Below are 25,727 nucleotides of genomic sequence, written 5' to 3' on the forward strand. Positions count from 1 at the left end.
AATCTCTTCTTACTTCCCAAATCCAAGTCAACATGTGTTTTCAGTGTAATTTCTAATAAAAAAAATACATGACTTTTCCTCATTATATGGTTACTTAATGCAAGAACAAAGATAACATGAGCTAGTGGAAAGAGGTCAGAGCTAAACGTGAAAAGACATTGGTTCCAGTTCTAGCCAGCTATAACTTTGGCAGATCAAGTAAGTTCCTTAGCTTACTATTTTTCTCATCAGTAAAATGAAGATGATAGGCCTGTTCTACATCACAGGGCCGATGGCAAAATAAAAGAATAAAATATATATGAAAGTAGTTGGAAATGTTTAATAATTTTTTAAAATGTAAGACATATTGCACATATTGTTTAAATACCTTATGCTTAACTTCTTTTTAAAAGACATTTTAGGCTGGGCGCAGGAGCTCACGCCTGTAATCCCATCACTTTGTGAGGCCGAGGCAGGCGGATCACGAGGTCAGGGGTTTGAGACTAGCCTGGTCAACATGGTGAAACCCTGTCTCTACTAAAAATACAAAAATTAGCTAGTTATGGTGGTGCATGCCTGTAGTCCCAGCTACTTGGGAGGCTGAGGCAGGAGAATCGCTTGAACCCAGGAGGCGGAGGTTGCAGTGAGCCTAGACTGTGCCATTGCACTCCAGCCTGGGCGACAGAGCAAGATCCCATCTCAAACCAAAAACAAAACAAAACAAAAGGTATTTTAGATAATATAAGGCACAAATGTAGACTTTGGAACATATCTGGCTATTAAAAATAAAGAATTTTAAAAATATATTTTTTATTTTATACACTATGTTTATATGGTTTGGATGTTTGTCCCCTCAAAATCTCATGTTAAAATGTGATTCCTAATGTTGGAGGTGTGGCCTGGTGGGAAGTGACTGGATCGTGGGGGTGGTCCCTCATTGATGGTTTAGCATCATCCCCTTGGTGATAAGTGAGTTCTCAACTCAAGTGAGATCTGGGTGTTTGAAAGATTTGGGACCTTCCGTTTTTCTCTCTCTTACTCCCACTCTCACCTTGTGATGTTGCCTGCTCTCCCTTCACCTTCTGCTGTGACTATTTGAGTTTCCCAAGGCCCTCACAAGATGCAAATGCCGGCGCCTTACCTGCATGGCCTGCAGAACTATGAGCCAACTAAACTTCTTTTCTTTATAAATTACCCAGCCTCAGGTATTTATAGTGATGCAAAAAGTGACTAACACAATATAATATAGAAATGTTTATTTTGCTTCCTTAGTGACTAAAAATGGCTAACATTTCCTTTAATGGTTTGGGAGTGAAATGGGATGTTCTGGATACAATAAGGTTATTTCATTCTTTGCAGATATTTCTTTACTCCTGACAGTTTTTGTGTAATAAAATTATCTCAGCCTTGAACCACTATGAATTTCTTTACCTCTTCATATTTTTTACATCATGACTTCTTTAGGTCTGTATCCATTCATATAAAACTAATACTACAAATGTTTATAGAGCACATTCTAACATGCCAGATATTATGCTATGGAAATAAATATAAAATAATTATGCAAAACCTACCACAATGAGACTGTTTTCTGTCACCATAGAAGTGAAAGTAACTACTGTAGTAAGCAAGTGTATTCATGCTACATCTGAATTAAATTCAAAGCTACTAAGAGAGTGTAAGTGTTTTATATATTTCATTCCACTTTTAGGCAAGCATGCTTAACAAAATGATGGTAATGCCTACTTACTCGTGCACCTTTAGGACCTGGATGACCTTCTGGTCCAGCTAAACCCTGGTGTAAACAAAAGACATTGTCACCATACTGCAGTACTTTTTAAAGAGTTAATAAATAGATTAATAAAAAGGCATATAAAGAGGCATCATTTTCAAAACTATAGAATTCAGAACTCTGTATAACTAATGAAGATTATCAATGTTTGAGGAATTTTAGAATTTCTGAAGCAAAAGAGACATCGGAAATAATCTATACACAAATATATTTTAGATATATAAATAAAGTACATTAACACATTGTCAGATTGAAAAAAATTTTTTCATTGCACTATTTCTCATTGGAAGATTATCTGTGTTGTTTTAAAACATTTCTAATTAACTTATTCTAAAAGATATTACCATAAATTTTTAAAAAGATAAATATATTTTAAACTAGATCAATGTCCATATGTTTACATATTCATATTTTATATAACATATATTCCCACTTGAGAGTAAGAGTGTAACACAGAATACCTCTAAGTGTTTTTAAAGTCCTAAAAAATGGAATTTTGTTAATTTTTTTGCTTATTTCCCTCATTCTTGAGAATAAAAAAGATATAAATGTAACTCTATACATTTAATTAATTTTAGAAGTAATCAATTCATGAAAACTTAGGAAAGAAAGCTAGTTCTGTTATTAATCTATATGAAGTAGAGAAAGTTAGAAGTTATAAGGGAATACATATAAAATGATTAGAATGAATTTTTAAAACAGTATACAAATAACCGAATTCAGTTAGATAAAAGTGTTTGCTAGTGGTATACTGTTTCTCAAATTTTTATAACTGTGTTATTAAAAAATGATGTTTATTACAGAGAGTCTTAACTCTTACTATTACTTCATTTTGTTCAGTGACAATATTGTAAAATCACAATCAGCACTGTTTTAAGAACTTACTAACACTTGGGCATTTTAATTTTGAAGATTCCATTGTATATCACATCAAACATATTTAAAAGCCCCATTCCGATTTTAAATAAAACTTTCTGCAGAAAAATTGTAATGGATTTCTACAACTTTGATTTTAAAATTATTTCTCTATGACTTATTCATTATTTAATAAAAACAACTATCTGAACATTAATTCTCAAAATCAGAAATACAATGTATTAATAAATAGGAACATAAAAAGTCTAAATATAGTTACTGCACCTGCCTGCCAGGGTAACCGGGTGAACCAATATTACCAGCAAATCCTGGAATTCCCTGAAATAATAAATAAAATAAACAGTACAGCAAAGCCAAAGGAGGCCCAAGGAACCAAATTTGGTGTATTTACAATATACAAGCTTGGAAATAATTTTTCCCCATAAAAATACTGAGTCCTACACATGGCTTATGTAACTGAAATCACCTGTGTGAAGAAAAATGGGCAAAAATTGCTAAATAAAATAAGCAAAGGTATTAGATTAGGCCCTAAATGATATATTGATAATTAATAATGATAAATCTAGGATGGAAAAATCCATAGCTAAAACAGACATTTATTCTGGAAGAAGAGCTGGTATATTTCTTAATTACCAGTAACTTTTTTACCAGTAGATTGAATTCTTTCTTGTCTCTATCATCCTACAACACTCCTTAACAGTCTGAGCATGAGCCCCAGAAGACTAAGAGGGGCAGTAAACCACAAAACCAACCTCTACTTCTTTCCTAAAGTAAACTTAACCTTACAGTAAGTCTGATTAAGTAAATGAATATTAAGTGGCAAATACCTTTATCATGACATGGGTCTGATCTAGTAAATTTGAATGGTGCTATGGACTGAATATTTGTGTGCCTCAAAATTCATGTTAAAATCCTAACCCTGCTGATAATGCCTAACAGTATTAGGAGGTGGCTCTTTGGAAGGTAAATAGGTTGGAGCCCTCATGAATGGGATAAATGACCTTATAAAGAGGCCATGTGAGAATAGAATAAAAAGTCAGCAGTCTGTAATCCAAAAGATAGCCCTCACCAGAACCTAACTGGGCTGGCATGCTGATCTCAGACTTTCGGCCTCCAGAATTGTGAGAAATTTCTGTTGTTTATAAGCCACCCAGTCTATGGTCTTTTGTTATAGCAGCCCAAACTGACTTAGACAAATGGTAAACTCATTCGGAATTTGCAACTTTGTATTCTTGATTTAAAACAAAGTTTGCTCAGGAAAGGCTGATAGATGGAAACCCAAAGGCATAAGAAAGGAAAACTGCTACAGAACTGGGTAAAAAAGTGAGACAAAATATTACAGCTTCTATTTTATAAAAAAAAAAAAAAAACCAAAAAACTCTTTTTCATTGATACATCATTCATTCATTCATTTACTCATTAGTTTATTCAGAGTTTAGGTCTATCAAATAATTCTTGACCCAAGGAAATGTCAGAAGAAGGTGTGTTGAGCTGATGACAACAATGCTGTCTAGATTTCTTATTATTACCTAAAATTCCTTACCTAAAATTCCTTTCCTGTTCGTTTATAAATGATATAATGAAAGATAATTGCACTTTGTCCTTTTGCTCTGAAGTAGATAGAAGAGTGTTACCTCCACTTTAAGTACAGATACACTAAAACTTCTAAAATTTGGAAAATTTAGAGAAAGAACAGACCAAGGAAATGAAAAATAGAGGGTAATAGTTGAGTTTCTTCTCTCTACTTTTCTCAGAATTCATCTCTCACGTTTTCCCCTCTCATTTCTATCTCTCATTTCCCCTTCCCTTCCCTTGACCAAAATTAACATTTACTGAGCACTTTTTATTTGCTAAGCACTTTACATATATGAGATAGTCTTTTCTTCATTCTACATTTAAAGAAACTGATACACAGAAGTTATGACAATGGACAACTGAAGAGAATGTGAATAAACAATGGCCTTCTGAGGATTACAAAAGAAATTCTTGTCTATATGTAGAGAGATTATATCCTATGAATTTCAGAAACCATATTTATATATTAAATATTCCCCTATTCATATTAGATATCATATATTTACATAATATTTCATTCCTATAACATTTATTGAGTGTTTATCATATGCCAGGCACTATTTCAAGTATTTTATATGTATATCTTATTCAATCTACTCAAAAACCCTATAAGATAGATATCATTATTCCCATATGAGAGATGAGAAAAAATGAGACATAAGGTGTTTATGTCACCAATGGAAGGTTACTTAGCTAATAAGTAGGAAGTCAGGAATTAAATCAGCAAGTCTAATTCCAGAGACCACAACTCAAAGGCCCGTTTCCCTAGTGTGGGTTTGAAGTGCCAAAAACGTCCAATAGCACTCCAAGGAAAGTCCTCTAATTATAGGATTTGCTCTAGTATATTTACAACCACCTTCCTTTATGCCCCATCCAAATCCAAAACACTCAGGCCCACATTCTAGATATTCACAAAACCTTATATTGATGTATGCCAACAGAAAGGAGTAAGAAAAATGTAAAAGGCTGTTTGTATTCTGTAGGTCACTATCTATCTGGCTAATGAAAACCGTCATCCCTTTTCCATTCCTTTCCTAGTCAAATTAAGTTAACTAACCTCAATAAAAAGGCAATCTGTTATAGAATATAAGTGAAATACTATTTCGAATGGATTGTCACAGAGGGTGTTAAAGCAACACGTGGAGATCTAGCTAACACAGTTTAGCTATGCAGAGAAAGACACAAAAGAATTCCACTCAATGTCTAAGTTCTGCTATACTAGAACAGCAGTAAACAAAGTAAACAAGTAAGACTTCAGCATAATCTTTATATGGCATAAACATATTCTGAGCCAACCATACCCTAGAATCACTGAGACAACCAAAGAAACTCAAAAGAAGCTCAAAACAAACAGCATGACTTAATTCACTCTGCATTTAAAGATAGAGTTTTTAAAAAAGTCAGCTCACTCAAATCTGCAGATTGGATGGAGTAATAGAGATACAGTTATATCAACAGCCCCTTGAGAAATCAGGAACGGAAAGTTAGGAAGCCTGCCCTAATCTTACTTAAAACACACGTTCTGAGTCAGTTAGACTTCATTCAGAATTCCGGCACTGCTCCAGGGCACTGCTACTATAGTTTCTGTTTTTTCATTAGTAAAATAGAATAACAGTACTTATTTTGTAGATAAAAGAGAACTATGTGTAGAAATATATTTAAAAGTGGAAGTAACTGCAATAACTCTTAGTATTGCTGGGCATTAGGTTAATTAACATATGTAAAACTGAATATATGACTAGAAGTTGTAGTTAATAGTAATACAGTTTGGCAAATAATAAGGGCTGTAAGTAAATGACAGCTCTTATTACTAGAGCTCACATAAATGATATAATTGCTTTTCCAAATGTTTGCTGACCAATTTGAAGATATTTACAAATTTTCAAGACAAATGTCTTCCAGCAAGTCAGCTATGCTCCTCTTAATGTCCATAGTATTTTATTATTACTATTATTATACTTTAAGTTCTAGGGTACATGTGCACAACGTGCAGGTTTGTTACATATGTATACATGTGCCGTGTTGGTGTGCTGCATCCATTAGCTCGTCATTTACATTAGGTACATCTCCTAATGCTATCCCTCCCACCTCCCCCTACCCCACAACAGGCCCTGGTGTGTGATGGTCCCCTTCCTGTGTCCAAGTGATCTCATTGTTCAGTTCCTACCTATGAGTGAGAACATGCGGTGTTTGGTTTTCTGTTCTTGCAATAGTTTGCTGAGAATTATGATTTCCAGCTGCATCCATGTCCCTACAAAGGACATGAACTCATCCTTTTTTTGTGGCTGCATAGTAGTTCATGGTGTATATGTGCCACATTTTCTTAATCCAGTCTGTCATTGATGGACATTTGGGTTGGTTCCAAGTCTTTGCTATTGTGAATAGTGCTGCAATAAACATACATGTGCATGTGTCTTTATAGCAGCATGACTTATAATCCTTTGGGTATATACCCAGTAATGGGATGGCTGGGTCAAATGGTATTTCTAGTTCTAGATCCTTGAGGAATCGCCACACTGTCTTCCACAATGGTTGAACTAGTTTACAGTCCCACCAACAGTGTAAAAGTGTTCCTATTTCTCCACATTCTCTCCAGCACCTGTTGTGTTCTGACTTTTTAATGATTGCCATTCCAACTGGTGTGAGATGGTATCTCATTATGGTTTTGACTTGCATTTCTCTGATGGCTAGTGATGATGAGCAGTTTTTCATGTGTCTGTTGGCTGTATGAATGTCTTCTTTTGAGAAGTGTCTGTTCATTTCCTTTGCCCACTTTTTGATGGGGTTGTTTTTTTCTTGCAAATTTGTTTGAGTTCTTTGTAGGTTCTGGATATTAGCCCTTTGTCAGATGAGTAGATTGCAAAAATTTTCTCCCATTCTGTAGGATGATTGTTCACTCTGAAGGTAGTTTCGTTTGTTGTGCTAAAGCTCTTTAGTTTAATTAGATCCCATTTGTCTATTTTGGCTTTTGTTGCCATTGCTTTTGGTGTTTTGGACATGAAGTCCTTGTCCATGCTTATGTCCTGAATGGTATTGCCTAGGTTTTCTTCCAGGGGTTTTATGGTTTTAGGTCTAACATTTAAGTCCCTAATCCATCTTGAATTAATTTGTGTATACGGAGTAAGGAAGGGATCCAGTTTCAGCTTTCTACTTACGGCTAGCCAATTTTCCCAGCACCATTTATTAAATAGGGAATCCTTTCCACATTTCTTGTTTTTGTCAGGTTTGTCAAAGATCAGATGGTTGTAGATGTGTGGTATTATTTCTGAGGACTCTGTTCTGTTCCATTGGTCTATATCTCTGTTTTGGTACCAGTACCATGCTGTTTTGGTTACTGTAGCCTTTTAGTATAGCTTGAAGTCAGGTAGTGTGATGCCTCCAGCTTTGTTCTTTTGACTTAGGATTGTCTTGGCAATGCAGGCTCTTTTTTGGTTCCATATGAGCTTTAAAGTCGTTTTTTTCCAATTCTGTGAAGAAAGTCATTGGTAGCTTAATGGGGACGGCATTGAATCTATAAATGACTTTGGGCAGTATGGCCATTTTCACAATATTGATTCTTCCTATCCATGGGCATGGTATGTTCTTCCATTTGTTTGTGTCCTCTTTTATTTCATTGAGCAGTGGTTTGTAGTTCTCCTTGAAGAGGTCCTTTACATCCCTTGTAAGTTGGATTCCTAGGTATTTTATTCTCTTTGAAGCAATTGTGAATGGGAGTTCATTCATGATTTGGCTCTCTGTCTGTTATTGGTGTATAGGAATGTTTGTGATTTTTGCACATTGATTTTGTATCCTGAGACTTTGCTGAAGTTGCTTATCAGCTTAAGGAGATTTTGGGCTGAGACGATGGGGTTTTCTAAATATACAATCATGTCATCTGCAAACAGGGACAATTTGACTTCTTCTTTTCCTAACTGAATACCCTTGATTTCTTTCTCTTGCCTGATTGCCCTGGCCAGAACTTCCTACACCATGTTGAATAGGAGTGGTGAGAGAGGGCATCCCTGTCTTGTGCCAGGTTTTATGGGGAATGCTTCCTGTTTTTGCCCATTCAGTATGATATTGGCTGTGGGTTTGTCATAAATAGCTCTTATTATTTTGAGATATGTTCCATCAATACCAAATTTATTGAGAGTTTTTAGCATGAAGGGCTGTTGAATTTAGTCAAAGGCCTTTTCTGCATCTATTGAGATAATCATGTGGTTTTCATCTTTGATTCTGTTTATATGCTGGATTACGTTTGTTGATTTGCGTATGTTGAACCAGCCTTGCATCCCAGGGATAAAGCCCACTTTCACAATTACAATGCAAAATTATTTCAGCTGTTTCTCAAAGTTAACACAAATTTTGCCTCTTTTTTTTTTTCTGGAAACAAATAGAATAGAAAGCAAGAACTGACTAGAATATACATTTTCCAACCTTTAAAATTGGTTTTAGACTGTTCTAAAAAGTGTATGACCCTCAGAGATAATATGTACAACACCACAACTAGTTTATGGAGCAGTTTTGTGAGTGAACTGGTCAGTAATGACACATGGCCAACTTTCCACTTGTGAAGTATCAGGTTTCCTCCGTTGGAATCCACATTTCTGCTAAAGCAGTATCCTACAAATTTTTTTCTCCCCAGGGACTAATCCCACTCACTCTTCTCATCTTTTTCTCCCGTAAATGCTCAAATGCTTTTCAGTACATGTTGATTTGCAGGAACCTGATATTACATGTGTTACAGATACATATATCACTTTGCTTGCCATGTCTAGTAATTAGTAATCTTAAAAAGTTGTGCTTCAGGGACTGAACAGAGTATACTGTCTAACTTAACATGAATGAAAGGGAAAACTGGCTTTGTTTCTTCATTTATAGCTTTCCCTCAGGTACCATCCATCACATTTCTTCCTGGATCTCCCTTTAGGGCTTCCTGAGTCTCTGTGCTGATTCTTTAATAACAATATCCATCACCATAGTCAGTTTCTAATATCTTACCCTTTTCACTGTTATAGTCACACTATATTTTCAATATAGTAACACTATAAGAGATATGACTTTATTTTTTTCCATGACATAATGATATATTATTTTCTGATGAGAGAGAAGCAGTTACATGATCAAAAACTAAATAGTTCCAAAACTATTTTGACTTTTAAATATTGTGTATGTGTACTATGGACAATGATATATGTACCATTCTAATTTGGACTGTTATTGAAATTTATTTGCATTTCCTCAGGAAAAGGTCAGGGAACAAACAGCTATGGATTGGGCTTTAGTGAACTGGTAAGCTCCTGATATTGTACAAAAAAGTCAAGTCTCTGTGTGTGTGTGTCTGTGTGTGTGTGTGTGTGTGTGTGTGTGTATGGATATGGATATTTTCTGGGAAAGGATTCAAAATATTTATGAGATTCTCAAAGAAGACTGTGAACTGCAGAAGTTTAAGAGCAACTAGTCTGAAACATATGGGGCAAAAGCAAAAAATGAATAACAGTGAAATAATATCTGTTACAGTTTTTTAAATAAAAAGATCTACAGCTAATCAATTAAAAGGTTGTCCTGCACTAAACAGAGTAAAAAATCAGTGCGAAGAAAAATTGAAAAAGTGGGGGCAAATAATCTCTCAATGGAGTTCTCTAACATGTGTCTTTTTCACACATGATATAAGTCTTATAAAGGAACTACTTACTTGTTCACCTCGAAGTCCTGGGAGTCCAGGATGTCCTTTGAGACCCTGCAAAAGAATAAGCAAAGACACGCTATGAAAAGTAAACTCATATGCGCCAAATAACGAAACATAGGTTGCAAGTTGCCTTATATCCCAACTTTTGGTTTCCTCTTCAACACAAATTTAATTGTTACTAATTTATTTCTGTTAAACTTAATCTTTTTTATTTAATAAGAACTACATTTTTACTAAATAACAAATTAATTCTTATTAATAATGTAATCTTGCATGTTTTTCTTTCTTTCTTTCTTTCTTTTTTTTTTTTTTCTGAGACAGAGTCTGGCTCTGTCACCCAGGCTGGAGGGCAGTGGCGCAATCTCGGCTCACTGCAAGCTTCGCCTCCTGGGTTCACGCCGTTGTCCTGCCTCAGCCTCCTAAGTAGCTGGGACTATGGGTGCCTGTCACCACACCCGGCTAATTTTTTGTGTTTTTTAGTAGAGACAGGGTTTCACCATGTTAGCCAGGATGGTCTCGATCTCCTGACCTCGATAGCCGCCCGCCTCGGCCTCCCAAAATGCTGGGATTACAGGCGTGAGCCACCGTGCCCGGCCTTCTTGCATATTATTTGAATGACTTGTTACTATCAACTAAAATGGTAGCATAGTACCGAATAGAGACTAAAGCACAGTATCTTTTATAAAAGGTTCATATCTAGCAATGGATATGTTAAGTTTGCTGAAGCTTTTAAAAAGTTAGTTTTAGTTGAATAATGCTAAGACAAATGGTCTCAGACATAATCTGTTTGTAATTATTGAAAAACTGGATCATATCCAGGCAGTTCCTCTAACCCAGATCATTGTCATAACACCCCAAGAATGACCTAACTCAAAGAATCGTGAGGCTACTCACAGGTTCATCAAAAGGGGTTCTATAAAGTTGTCTAGGGAATTAGTAATAAAGAATATTTTCCAAATAATAGAAGCAAAAGAAAATCTTAATCTCTATAAGTTAACACCCAAAGCTATAAAATAGACAATATCTTTCTTCCTCAAGAAAGATATGGGGACAAAATCAAGGAAACTAAAAGAAAGGACAGGAAGAATGAAATAAAGAAAGATTTTGGAGCTTATTTGTACAGTTCTACATAAAAATCAGTGATTTGATCTACTGTTTACCAAAGGATTTTGGCGCATATAAAAGAACAAAAGAAATTCCTTTTCTTAAGGACATAAAATATAACTCAAAAGCCTGAAATAAATCATAGTTTATGAATATCAAAATTTTCCAATTAATATACTGCAAACTAAAGACAAATTTCCTGGGTTTCAGAATATAGCCTAATGGAGTGAAAGAATTATTCAGTATGAATCACTGAGGGTTTATCAGAAGAGATGAGTTTGGATTAATGGATGAGAGAAGGGAATGACACTTTGGTTAAAAAACATCATTTAGAAGAGATGCCTATTTGAAAACTAAAGGAATGATTTCAACAGCTTTTGCGATATTAAACTTAAAACAGTTTAACTGTTTTTACTTTTTTAAAGAGAGTTCAAGATTAGGCTAATTACATAATATAATACATATCGTGCTCAGTTGTCTAAATGTTTACACAAAATTCCACAAGTAAAATATCTACAAAGCTAAGTTTTTTCACTTTTTACAACAGGAGATAAGAAACATCCTCAGTACTAGACAGTGGTGGTGGCTCCCTGGGATGAGGCAGCAGCTCTAGGAGAGTGTGAGCTGGAAGTTTCCTGGAGGATGACAAATAAAGAGCCAGGGTAGGAGGCTCATAGGTTACAGAGACTCTCTGCCATGAGCCTATTTCCTTTTCCTATTTTTTTAAAAAGGTGTGTTTATTTATTTACTTATTTTAAATTCTGTGAACCCTTGAGTCTAGGTGTCTAGCTACATGCTTGATTTTCTTTGGCCAACACCTGTTTTTCAGATCAGAGTTAGTTTCCTCACTAGCCTATAATGAAACAAAATGCAATGGTGGCACAATTTTATTTTAGCTTATTTTCCCCAAATCACTCCATAATAGTGAACTATGTGTATATGTTAATCATGGTATCTTCTGTATGTACACTTCTCTTTAAAGGGGTTCCTCTTCATTCAGAGACCCTGACAAGGTGGCAGCACCATGCAGTCATGATCTGTTTTTTACAAACCCACTCCTTCCCCACCTCAGCCACAGGACTTGACACTTAATCTAAGGGAGGACAATATAAGTCAGGCCAGTAGCTTACAAAATGACTTGGAATAAAGATTTATTTAAATAAATTCATTCATTCATTCATCCATGTCAATAAAGTTTTATTTAAATAAAAACAAGCTGGGCCAGGCAAATGGCATTCCTGTAGTCCAGTTACTTAAGACGCTGAGGTGGGAGGGTTGCTTGAGCCAAGGAGCTCAAGTCCAGTGCGGGCAACATAGCACCCTCTTAAAAAAAAAAAAGGACAAGATGGGCCAATAAAAATCTCTTTTTTAAGAAAATAAAGTTGATTAAAACAACAACAATAGAAAAATGCAAGTACTTAGCAGTGGGGGTAGGAGGGCTAAGAGGAAGAGTAGGGTCGCTGAGATGCTACAAGAAAGCCAAAGTATACATAAAAATTAGAAATAGAAATTATGTTAAGACAGTTGTCAGAGGACAAGATAACACAGAAAAGCAGAGAAAGCAGATAAGTACTGGTAGAAAAGTACAATAAAAGATTCACAAACTAATGCTGCTAAGATACAGCTGCTTTGAATCAGTGTGTATGTCAGACCAAGTCATATTACAGTACCTAGCTTTAGATTCCATGGGACCCCTGTTTCCTTATTGCTGCAGAGAGGATTGAAATAATCACTGTTTCTTGAAATATCCTAAATCCCCTTTCTAGGCAATCCGAAGAGTCTAAGTAAAGCAATTTTTGTTTGTTTGTTTTACTGATAATAACAATGAACAGATCAAGCCGTCTTGATCTGTTCTAGATCCAATTTTACCACAAACTAGCCATATTGTTAACATCAATGTCTTAATTTGTAAAGTGACAGCATTCAATTACATTTTTGCTAAATTTTTTTTATTGCTAACTACTTTGACTACTGTAATCTATAAGAAAGTCATTACTTTTTTCAATGTAGCTGTCATTGAGTAAAAAACAAAGCAGATATAAGAGTTACTTCAGGAAGGCCAGGCGCAGTGGCTCATGCCTGTAATCCCAGCACTTTGGGAGGCAGAGGCAGGCGGATCAAAGGAGGTCAGTAGTTCGAGACTAGCCTGGCCAACATGGCAAAACCCGTCTCTATTAAAAACACAAAAAAATTAGCCAAGTGTGGTGGCGTGTGCCTGTAATCCCAGCTACTTGGGAGGCTGAGACAGGAGAATTGCTTGAACCCGGGAGGCAGAGGTTGCAGTGAGCTGAGATCGCTCCACTGCACTCCAGCCTGGGTGACACAGCAAGACTCCATCTAAAAAAAGAAAAAAAAGTTATTTCAGGTTTGGAGACATAGGGAGAATTCATGTAAGGTCAGTCTACATATCAGAGAAAAATCCAGATTCAGGCACCCATGGGGTACTTCCTTAAATGCTCCAAAACAAAGATGGGACTCTGGAGTGGGCAAAATGGAAGAGAGTGGGTTGGGTAGGAGGCTGTTATAACAGTCTAGGTCAAAGATAATTATAAGTTAGCCTAGGCTGGTAGAGTTAAAGATGATACCTAAGCCTTTAAAAAACCTTAAGCTTAATTTAAGCTCTTTATTTTACTCACTGTGGTGTCCCCATTGCCTGGTACATAGATGTTGCTTATTAATTAACTGGTGGAGAGACATGGATGGATGGATGGATGGATGGATGGATGAATGAATGAATGAATGAAAAGACTTGGATGAATTTAAGAATCACTTGGGTAGAAAATAGATTCTAAGTATTTAATATGGTAACTCTATTATCTGAATGTTGAAAGGTAATAAATAGAATAAAGATTTCCTTTTTGTTATTTTAAAATATATATTTGTAATATACTGAAGTTATATCCACTATTGTACACTTTCATTTATTCCCATATGCCTTATTTGTTTTCTACTTAAACACTAGTCTCTAAAGTTTTTAAAAGCAAAGGGGATATGTTCCTTGGAAAACTGCCTACATTCAAGCTTTGGCATAGCTCCACTCTAGGGATTTTATTTTTAAAAACTAGTTCATATTATGGTCTTTTGAAAATATTTTTTGAGTCATTATTTTCTATATTCATAGAGGAAGAATAACAAAAATGTTTCCATAACTAGCATATGATTTTTCTGATTAGCATTCTGAAAACTGAATACATTCCTCAAGGAATGCCAATAGGAAAATTTACAAATTGTTTCAATACAGACTTAAAACACACTACAATAAATTACAGAATTGTCTTAATTTTTGTTGTAATATAAAATCAGTTTACAAAAGAGTGCAGAGCAAGACGGCAAAATAGAAGCCTACGCTATTCGTCCCCTCCGCATCGCTGGAACATCAAATTTTAACAACTATCCACACACAGAAAAACATAGTCACAAGAAGCAAAAATCAGATAAGCAATAGCAATCACTGTACCTGGTTTTTCCTTCATATTGTGGAAAGAGACAGTGAGGAGGACAAGTGATACCGTCTTGAATAGTGAATGCCACCCCTCCCCGATCTCCCTGCAGAGTGGAAAGAGAATCTGTGCACTCTAGGAAGGGAAAGCTCAGCGACTGGGACAATTTACATTGAACTCAATACTTCCCTGTCACAGCAGGAGCATTTGGACCAGCCCTAACCAGAAGGGAATCGCACATCCTCAAGGAACATGAGTTTCTTGGCAAGCCTTACCACCATGAGCTGAAGTGCTCTGGGGTCCTAGATAAACTTCAAAGGCTGTCTAGGACACAATGACTGCAATTCCTAGGCTATGCCTAGTGCTAGGCTGGGCTTACAGCCAGTGAACTAGGAAGGAATGTGAACTAGGGAGGCAACAGCTGGCATGGCTAAGGGAGTGTGAGTACCATCCCTTCCCCAAGCCCAGGCAGCGCAGCTCATAACAAGGAAGGTGACTCTTTCCTTCTGCATCAGGAGAGAAGAGTGAAGAGTAAAGAGGACTTTGTTTTGCATCTTGGATACCAACTCAGCCACAGTGAAAGAGTGCACCAAGCAGAGAAGTGAGACTCCCATTTGAGGCCCTAGCTCCTGGATAACATTTCTAGACACACCCTGGGTCAAAAGAGAACCTGCTGCTTTGAAGGGAAGGATCCAGTACTGGCAGAATTCATCACCTGTTGACCAAAGAGCCCTTGGGCCCTGAAAAACCACCAAGAACACCCAGTGAGTATGCTGTGGGCCTTGGGCTCTGAGACATGCTGGCCTTCAAGAGTGGCCCAGTACTTTCCCAGCTGTGGTGGCTACAGTGAAAGACTTCTTCTGTTTGAGAAAAGCAAAGGGAAAAAGAGACAGGATTTTGTCTTGCACCCTATGTACCAGCTTAGCCACAGTAGGGTAAGGCAATTAGCAGGCTCTTGGGGTCCTTGAGTCCAGGACTAGGATCTTAGACAGATTTCTGGACCTGGCCTACTGTGCTGAAGGATGAGTCACAGGCCTAGCAGCATTCAACACAAGCTGATGGAAGAGAGCCCTTGGCCTTTAAGTAAACATTGGTGAAAGCCTAGCAGAAACCCCCATGGACTAGTGTTGGTGGCCACAGGGAAGGGCTCATCTGCCTATGGAAATTACTGGGAAGAGTGGGAAGGACTCTGTATTATGGTTTGAATGCCAGTTTAGCTACAGTAGAGTAGAAGAGAAGGTAAGTTGCTAATGTCTTTGACTTCAATCCCTGGCTCCCACACAGCATCCTTGGACACACCCTGGGCCTGGGGGAAACTCATCACTCCAAAGGGAAGGGCCTTGGGTGAGGCCCAGTAGCTCATGTCTGACCCAGCACAGTTCCAGTGGTGACAGCCACAGGGGTGCCTGTATCACCACACCCCCAGTTCCAGGTGGCCCAGCAAAGAAAGAGAGAGAGAGACTCCATTTGTTTGAAAGAAATTAAGGGAAAAGAACAAGAGTCTCTGCTTGGGATTCCAGAGAATTCTTTCAGATCTTATGTAAGACCACCAAGGCGGTACCTCTACAAAAACCACAGTGTTATTGGGCTTGGGGCCCAAGTCCCTTCAAACACTTGGAAAGCCTTCCCAAGGACAGGCACAAACAAGCCCAGACTGTGAAGACTACAACAAATACCTAACTCTTCAATGCCCAAATACCAATGAACATCTACAAGTAACAACACCACCACAAAAACATGATCTCATCAAATGAGCACGGGGCCAGTCCTTGAGAAACAGGGAAATATGACCTTTCAAATGGAGAATTCAAAATAGGTGTTTTGAGGAAACCCAAAGAAATTCAAGATAACACAAAGAAGGAATTCAGAATTCTGTCAGAAAAATTTCACAAACAGATTGAAATAATTAAAAAGGCTCAAGCAGAAATTCTAGAGCTGAGAAATACAACTGATATGCTGAAGAATGTATCAGAGTCCTTTGATAGCAGAACTGATCAAGCAGAAGAAAGAACTAGTGAGCTTGAAGACAGGCTGTTTGACAATACACATTCAGAGGAGACAAAAGAAAAAAGAATAAAAAACAATGAAGCACACTACAAGATGGAAAATAGCCTTAAAAGGGAAAATCTAAGAGTTATTGGCCTTAAAGAGGAAGCAGAGAAAGAGAAAGGGGTAGAAGGTTTATTGAAAGGGATAATATCAGGAAACTCCCCAAATCTACAGAAAGATATCAAGATTCAAGTACAAGAAGGTTATAGATCACCAAGCAGATTTAACCTAAAAAGACTACCTCAAGGTATTTAATAATCAAACCCTCAAACGTCAAAGATTAAAAAATGATCCTAAAAGTGGTGACAGAAAAGAAACAAATAACATACCATAGAGCTCCAATACATCTGGCAGCAGACTTCTCAGTGGAAACCATACAGGCCAGGAGAGAGTGGCATGACATATTTAAAGTGCTGAAGGAAAAAACAACTTTTACCCTAGAATGGAATATCCAGCAAAAATATACTTTAAGCATGAAGAAGAAATAGACTTCCCTAGACAAACAAAAGCTAATGGATTCCATCAACACCAGACCTGTCCTATAAGAAATGCTAACGGGAGTCATTCAATCAGAAAAAAAAAAAAATGTTACTGAGCAAGAAGAAACCATCTGAATACAAAACTCACTGGTAATAGTACGTACACAGAGAAACACAGGCTAATATAACACTGTAATGGTGGTATGTCAACTTCTCTTGAATTAAGTGATAAGATGAAATTAAAAACCAACAAAAAATAATAACTCAATTTTAAAGACATAGTATAAAAACACAAAAAAACGACAAAAAGTTTAAAAATGGGAGGATGAAGTTGAGGCATAGAGTTTTCATCAGTTTTCTCTTTACCTGTTTGTTGGTTTATGCAATCAGTGTTAAGCTGTCATCAGTTTAAAATAGTGGGTTATAAGATAGTATTTGCATGCCTCATGGTAACCTCAAACCAAAAAAAATACAACAGATACATAACAAATAAAAAGTAAGAAATCAAAGCATACTACTAGATAAAAATCACCTTCACTAAATGAAAAACTGGAATGGGAGGAAAGAAGGAAGAGAAGACCACAAAACAACCAGAAAACAAATAACAAAATGGCAAGAATAAGTCTCTACTTACCAGTAATAACATTGAATGTAAATGGACTAACCTCTCCAACCAAAAGACATAGAGTGGCTGAATGAATGAAAAAACAAGTCTCAATGATCTTTGCCTATAAGAAACACACTTCACCTATATACACATAGACTGAAAATAAATGGATAAAAAAAGATACTCCATGCCAATGGAAACCAAAAAAGAGCAAGAATAGCTATACTTATATCAGACAAAACAGATTTCCAAACAAAAACTATGAGAAAAAGAAGGTCATTATATTGTAATAAAGGGGTCAATTCAGCGAGAGGATACAATGATTGTAAATATATATGCACTAAAGCACCCAAATAAATAAAGTAAACATTACTGGAGCTAAAGAGAGAGATAGACCCTACTACAATAATTGCTGAGACTTCAATACCACCACTTTCAGCATTGGACAGACTGCCCGGACAGAAAATCAACAAAGAAACATCAGACATAATCTGCACTACAGAACAAGTGGACCTAATAGATATCTGCAGAGCATTTCACCCAATGGCTGCAGAATAGACATTTTTCTCCTCAGCACATGGATCATTCTCAAGGAGAGGTCATATGTCAGGTCACACAATAAGTCTTAAAACATTCAAAGAAACTGAAATAATATTAACCATCTTCTCTGACCACAATGGAATAAAATAACAAAGGAATTTTGGAAACGACACAAACACATGAAAATTAAACAGTATGCTCTTGAATTGACCAGTGAGTCAATGAAGAAATTAAAAAGGAATTTGGAAAATTCCTTGAAATAAATGATAATGAAAACACAACATATCAAAATCTATGGGATACAGTGAAAGCAGTACTAAGAGAAAAATTTATAGCTATAAGTGCCTACATCAAAAAGAAGAAAAATTTCAAATAAGTAATGTAATGATGTGTCTTAATAAACTAGGAAAGCAACAGCAAACTGAATCCCAAATTAGTAGAAGAAAAGGAATAATAAAGATCAGAGTGGACATAAATTTGAAATTCATTTCAATACACTATAAAAGATCAATGAAACAAAACCTTGGTTTTCTGAAAAGATAAACAAAATTGACAAACCTGACTATGAGCAACTACATGCCAATAAATTGGAAAATCTAGAAAAAATAAACAAATTCCTAGACACATACAACCTACCAAGATTGAACCACAAACCAAAATTGACAACTTGAACAGACCAACAACAAGTAATGAAACTGAAGCCTTAATAAAAAGTCTCCCAGAAAAGAAAAGCCCAGGACCCCATGGCTTCACTGCTGAATGCTGCCAAACGTTTCAAGGAGAAATAATATCAATCCTACTCAAACTGTTCCAAAAAACAGAGGACCAGGGAATACTTCCAAACACATTCTATAAGGCCAGTATTACCCAGATCTCAAAACCAGACAAAGACACATCAAAAAAAGAAAACGGTAGATGACCTAGGCAAGATGGCTGAGTAACAGCTCTGGTCTGCACCTCCCCGTGAGATCAATGCAGAAGGCGGGTGATTTCTGCATTTCCAACTGAGGTACGCAGCTCATCTCAACGGGACTGGTTAGACAGTGGGTGCAGCCCACGGAGGGCAAGCAGAAGCAGGGTGGGGTGTTGCCTCACCTGGGAAGTGCAAGCGGTCAGGGAACTCCCTTCCCTAGCCAAGGGAAGTCATGAGGGACTGTGCCTTGTGGGACACAGCTATCTGGCCAAGATACTATACTTTTCCCACAGTCTTTGAAACTCGCAGAACAGGAGATTCCCTCAGGTGCCTACACCACCAAGGCCCTGGGTTTCAAGCACAAAACTGGGCAGCCATTTGGGGAGACAAGCTAGCTGCAGGAATTTTTTTCATACCTCATAGTGCCTGGAACGCCAGTGAGACAGAACTGTTCACTCCCCTGGAAAGGAGGCTGAAGCCAGGGAGCCAAGTGGTCTAGTTCAGTGGATTCCACCCCCACAGAGCCCATCAAGCTAAGATCCACTGACTTGAAATTCTTGCTGCCAGCACAGTAGTCTGATATCGACCTGGGATTCTCAAGCTTGGTGGTGAGAGGGACATCCACCATTACTGAGGCTTGAGTAGGTGGTTTTCCCCTCACAGTGTAAACAAAGCCACTGGGAAGTTCAAAATGGGTCAAAGCTGCTGTAGCCAGACTGCCTCTCTAGATTCCTCCTCTCTGGGCAGGGCATCTCTGAAGGAAAGGCAGCAGTCCCAGCCAGGGGCTTACAGATAAAACTTTTACCTCCCTGGGTCAGAGCACCTGGGGGAAGGGGTGGCTGTGGGAGCAGCTTCAGCAGACTTAAATGTTCCTGCCTGCTGGCTTGGAAGAGAGCAGTGGATCTCCCAGCACAGCACTTGAGCTCTGCTAAGGGACAGACTGCCTCCTCAAGTGGGTCCCTGACCCCTGTGCCTCCTGATTGGGAGATACCTCCCAGCAGGGGTCGACAGACACCTCATACAGGAGAGCTCTGGCTAGAACTAGTGGGTGCTCCTCTGGGACAAAGCTTCCAGAGGAAGGAGCAGGCAGCAATCTTTGCTGTTCTGCAGGCTTTGCTGGTGATACCCAGGCAAACAGGGTCTGGACTGGACCTCCAGCTAACTCCAGCAGACCTGAAGCAGATGGGCCTGACTGTTAGAAGGAAAACTAACAAACAGAAAGAAATAGCATCAACATCAACAAAATGGACGTCCACACAAAAACTCCATCTGAAGGTCACCAACATAAAAGACCAAAGGTAGATAAATCCACGAAGATGAGGAAAAAACCAGTGCAAAAAGCCTGAAAATTCCAAAAAGCAGAACGCCTCTTCTCCTCCAAAGGATCACAACTCCTCGCCAGCAAGGAAACAAAACTGGATGGAGCATGAATTTGACAAATTGACAGAAATAGGCTTCAGAAGGTGGTAATAACAAACTCCTCCGAGCTAAAGGATCATGTTCTAACCCAATGCAAGGAAGCTAAGAACCTTGAAAAAAGGTCAGAGGAATTGCTAACTGGAATAACCAGTTTAGAGAAGGACATAAATGACTTGATGGAGCTGAAAAACACAGCACGAGAACTTGGTGAAGCATACACAATATCAAGAACCGAATCGGTCAAATGGAAGAAAGGATATCAGAAATTGAAGATCAATTTAATGAAATAAATCATGAACACAAGATTAGAGGAAACAAAATGAAAAGGAAAGAACAAAGCCTTCAAGAAATATGTGACTATGTGAAAAGACCAAACCTATGTTTGATTGGTGTACCTGAAAGTGACAGGAAGGATGCAACCAAGTTGGGAAACACTCTTCAGGATATTATGAAGAAATTCCCCAACCTAGCAAGGCAGGCTAACATTCAAATTCAGGAAATACAGAGAACACCACAATGATACTCCTCGAGAAGAGCAATCCCAAGACACATAATCATCAGATTTACCAAGGTTGAAATAAAGAAAAAAATGTTAAGGGCAGCCAGAGAGAAAGGTCGGGTTACTCACAAAGTGAACCCCATCAGACTAATAACAGATCTCTCTGTGGAAACCCTACAAGCCAGGAGAGAGTGGGGGCTAATATTCGACATTCTTAAAGAAAATCAAGTCAGCTTCATCCCTGGGATGCAAGACTGGTTCAACATACACAAATCAATCAACGTAATCCATCACATAAACAGAACCAATGAAAAAAACCACACGATTATCTCAATAGATGCAGAAAAGGCCTTCAACAAAATTCAACAGCGCTTCATGCTAAAAACTCTCAGTAAACTAGGTATTGATGGAACGTGTCTCAAAATAATAAGAGCTATTTACGACAAACCCACAGCCAATATCATACTGAATGGGTAAAAGCTGGAAGCATTCCCTTTGAAAACCAGCACAAGACAAGGATGCCCTCTCTCACCACTCCTATCCAACATAGTATTGGAAGTCCTGGCCAGGGAAATCAGCAAGAGAAAGAAATAAAGTGTATTCAAATAGAAGAGAGGAAGTCAAATTGTCCCCATTTGCAGATGACATGATTGTATATTTAGAAAACCCCATTGTCTCAGCCCAAAATCTCAAGCTAATAAGCAACTTCAGCAAAGTCTCAGGATATGAAATCAATGTGCAAAAATCAAAAATATTCCTACACATCAATAATAGACAAACAGAGCCAAATCATGAGTCAACTTCCATTCACAATTGCTACAAAGAGAATAAAATACCTAGGAATCCAACTTACAACGGATGTTAAGGACCTCTTCAAGGAGAACTACAAACCACTGCTCAAGGAAATAAGAGAAGACACAAATGAATGGAAGAATATTCCATGCTCATGGATAGGAATAATCAATATCATGAAAATGGCCATTCTGCCCACAGTAATTTATAGATTCAATGCTATCCCCATCAAGCTACCATTGACCTTCTTTAGAGAACTAGAAAAAACTACTTTAAATTTCATATGGAACCAAAAAAGAGCCAGTATGTCCTAGACAATCCTAAGCAAAAAGAACAAAGCTGGAGGCATCACGCTACCTGACTTCAAACTATACTACAAGGCTACAGTAACCAAAACAGCATAGTATTGGTATCAAAACAGAGAGATAGACAATGGAACATAATAGAGTCCTCAGAAATAACACCATACATCTACAACCATCGGATCCTTGACAAACCTGACAAAAACAAGAAATGGGGAAAGGATTCCCTATTTAATAAATGGTGTTGGTAAAACTGGCTACCCATATGCAGAAAACTGAAACTGGACCCCTTTCTTACACCTTATACACAAAATAACTCAAGATGGATTACAAACTTAAATTTAAGACCTAAAACCATAAAAACCCTAGAAGAAAACCTAGGCAATACCATTCAGGAAATAGGCATGGGCAAAGACTTCATGACTAAAACACCAAAAGCAATGACCACAAAAGCCAAAATTGACAAATGGGATATAATTAAACTAAAGAGCTCTGCACAGCAAAAGAAATTATCATCAGAGTGGACAGGCAACCTACAAGACAGGAGAAAAGTGTTGCCATCTAGCCCATTAGACAAAGGGCTAATATTCAGAATCTACAAGGAACTTAAACAAATTTACAAGAAAAAAAACAGACAACCCCATCAAAATGTGGGCAAAGGATATGAACAAAGACTTCTCAAAAGAAGACACTTATGTGGCCAATACACATATGAAAAAAAAACTCATATGTTCATTAGAGAAATGCAAATCCAAACAACAATGAGATACCATCTCATGCCAGTTAGAATGATGATCATTAAAAAGTCAGGAAATAACAGATGCTGGAGAGGATGTGAAGACATAGGAAAGCTTTTACACTGTTGGTGGGAGTGTAAACTAGTTCAATCACTGTGAAAGACAGTGTGGCAATTTCTCAAGGATCTAGAACCAGAAACACCATTTGACCCGACAATCTCATTACTGGGTATATACCCAAAAGATTATAAATCATTCTACTATAAAGACACATGCACACGTATGTTTATTGCAGCACTATCCACAATAGCAAAGACTTGGAACCAACCCAAATGCCCATCAATGATAGATTGGATAAAGAAAATGTGGCACATATACACCATGGAAGAGTATGCAGCCATAAAAAAGGATGAGTTCATGTCCTTTGCAGGGACATGGATGAAGTTGGAAACCACCATTCTCAGCAAACTAACACAGGAACAGAAAACCAAACACTGCAAGTTCTCACTCATAAGTGGGAGTTGAACAACAAGAACACATGGACACAGGGAGGGGAACATCACACACTGGGGTCTGTGGGAGGGTGGGGGGCTAGGAGAGGCATAGCATTAGGATAAATACCTAATGTAGATGACAGGTTGATGCATGCAGCAAACCACTATGGCACATGTATACCTATGTAACAAACATGCACATTCTGCAAATGTATCCCAGAACTTAAAGTATAATAAAAAATAAATAAATAAATAAAACTGCAGGCCAACATCTCTGATAAATACTGATACAAAAATCCTCAACAAAATACTAGTTAACTGATTTCAAGAATACATTAAAAAGATAATTCATTATGACCAAGTGGGATTTATCTCAGGGATGTAAGGATGATTCCACACACACAAATCAATCACTGTGATATATCATATCAACAGAATGAAGGTCAAAAACCATATTATCATTTCAAGTAATGCTGAAAAGGCATTTGATAAAGTTCTACACCCCTTCTTGATTAAAAAAACCTCAAAAACTGGATATAAAATGAATATACCTCTTCATAATAAAAGTCATATATGATAGATCCACAGCTAATATCATTCTGAATGGGGGAATACTGAAAGCTTTTCCTATTAGATCTGGAACACGACAAGGATGCCCACTTTCACCACTGTTATTCAACATAGTACTGAAAATCTTAACTAGAGTGATCAGACAACAGAAAATAAATAAATAAATAAAGGATCCTAATTGAAAAGGAAGAAGCTAAATTATCCTTGTTTGCAGATGAGATGACATTACAGCTGGTAAAACCTAAAGATTCTACCAAAAAAACAAAACCTATTAGAACTGGTAAAAAAATTCAGTAAAGTTGTAGGATACAAAATCAACATACAAAAATCAGTAGCATTTCAATATGCCAACAATGAACAATTGTAAACAGAAATAAAAAAGCAATCCCATTTACAATAGCCACACATAAAATAAACTAGGAATTAACAAAATAAGTAAAATATCTCTATGATGAAAACTATAAAACACTGATGAAAGACATTGAAGAGGACACCAAAAAATGGAAAGATATTCCATGTTCATGGATGGGAAGAATCAATATTGTTAAGATGTCCATACTGCCCAAAGCAATCTACAGATTCAATACAATCTGTATCAAAATATCAGTAATATTCTTCACAGAAATAGAAAAAAGCAATCCTAAAATGTATGTGGAACCACAAAAGACAGAGAATAGCCAAAGCTATCCTGAGCAAAGAGAACAAAACTGGAGGAATCAATTACCTGATTTCAAATTATACCGCAGAGTTACAGTAACCAAAACAGCATGGTACCAGCATAAAAACACAGACTAAAAGAACAGAATAGAGAACCCAGAAATAAATCCACACACCTACAGTGAACTCATTTTTGACAAAGTTGCCAAGAATATACATTGAGGAAAAGACACTCTTCAGTAAATAGTGCTGGGGAAACTGGATATCCATATGTAGAATAATGAAACTTGATCCCTATCTCTTGCCCTGTACAAAAATCAATTCAAAATAGATTAAAGACTTAAATCTAAGACCTCAAACTATGAAACTACTATAAGAAAATATTGGGGAACCCCTCCAGGATATTGGTCTGGGCAAAGATATCTTAAGTAATACCCCACAAGCACAGCCGGGCAAAGCAAAAATGGACAAATGGGATTGCATCAAGTTAAAAAGTTTCTTCACAGCAAAGAAAACAATCAACAAAGTGAAAAAACAACCCAGAAAATAGGAGAAAATATTTGCAAACTATCTCACAAGAGATGAATAACTAGAATACACAAGTGCTCAAACAACTCTATAGGAAAAAAAAATCAAATAATCCAATTAAAAATGGGAAAAGATTTGAATAGATATTTTTTAAAATGAGACAAGAAAATGGTAAACAGGCATATAAAAATGTGCTCAACATTACTGATCATCAAAGAAATGCAAATCCAAACTACAATCTTACCCCAGTTAAAATGGCTTATATCCAAAAGAATGCTGATGAGGATGTGGAAAAAGGAGAACCTTCATACGCTATTCACTGGAAGGTAAATTAGTACAACCACTATGGAGAACAGTTTCGAGCTTCCTCAAAAAACCAAAAATAAAACTACCACTGGATTTAGCAATCCCACTACTGGGTATATATCCAGAAGAAAAGAAATCAGTATATTGAAGAGATATCTGCACTCCCAAATTTGCTGCAGCACTGTTCACAATAGCCAAGATTTGGAAGTGACCTAAGTGTCCATCAACAGATGAATGGATAAAGAAAATGTGGTACATATACACAATGGAGTACTATTCAGCCATACAAAAAAGAATAAGATTCTGTCATTTGCAACAGCGTGGATGGAACTGGAGGTCATTAGGTTAAGTGAAATAAGCCAGGCACAGAAAGACAAACATCATGTGTTCTTGCTTATCTG

General features: G+C 37.1%; 1 protein-coding gene across 1 annotated transcript in view; it reads right to left on the minus strand.

Moving 5' to 3' along the window:
- Positions 1-25,727, minus strand: part of COL24A1 (collagen type XXIV alpha 1 chain) — a 388,650-nt gene that overhangs the window by 296,865 nt on the left and 66,058 nt on the right. Inside the window, exons 8-10 of the mRNA XM_033225467.1 lie at positions 9,897-9,941; positions 2,912-2,965; positions 1,730-1,774 (exon numbers count right to left, since the gene is read on the minus strand). Coding sequence (XP_033081358.1) covers positions 1,730-1,774; positions 2,912-2,965; positions 9,897-9,941 — 144 coding nt within the window. The remainder of the gene's footprint in view (positions 1-1,729; positions 1,775-2,911; positions 2,966-9,896; positions 9,942-25,727) is intronic.

Source organism: Trachypithecus francoisi, unplaced genomic scaffold (genome assembly GCF_009764315.1).
Source record: "Trachypithecus francoisi isolate TF-2019V2 unplaced genomic scaffold, Tfra_2.0 Lachesis_group12, whole genome shotgun sequence".
In the NCBI taxonomy this organism is placed as follows: domain Eukaryota; kingdom Metazoa; phylum Chordata; class Mammalia; order Primates; family Cercopithecidae; genus Trachypithecus; species Trachypithecus francoisi.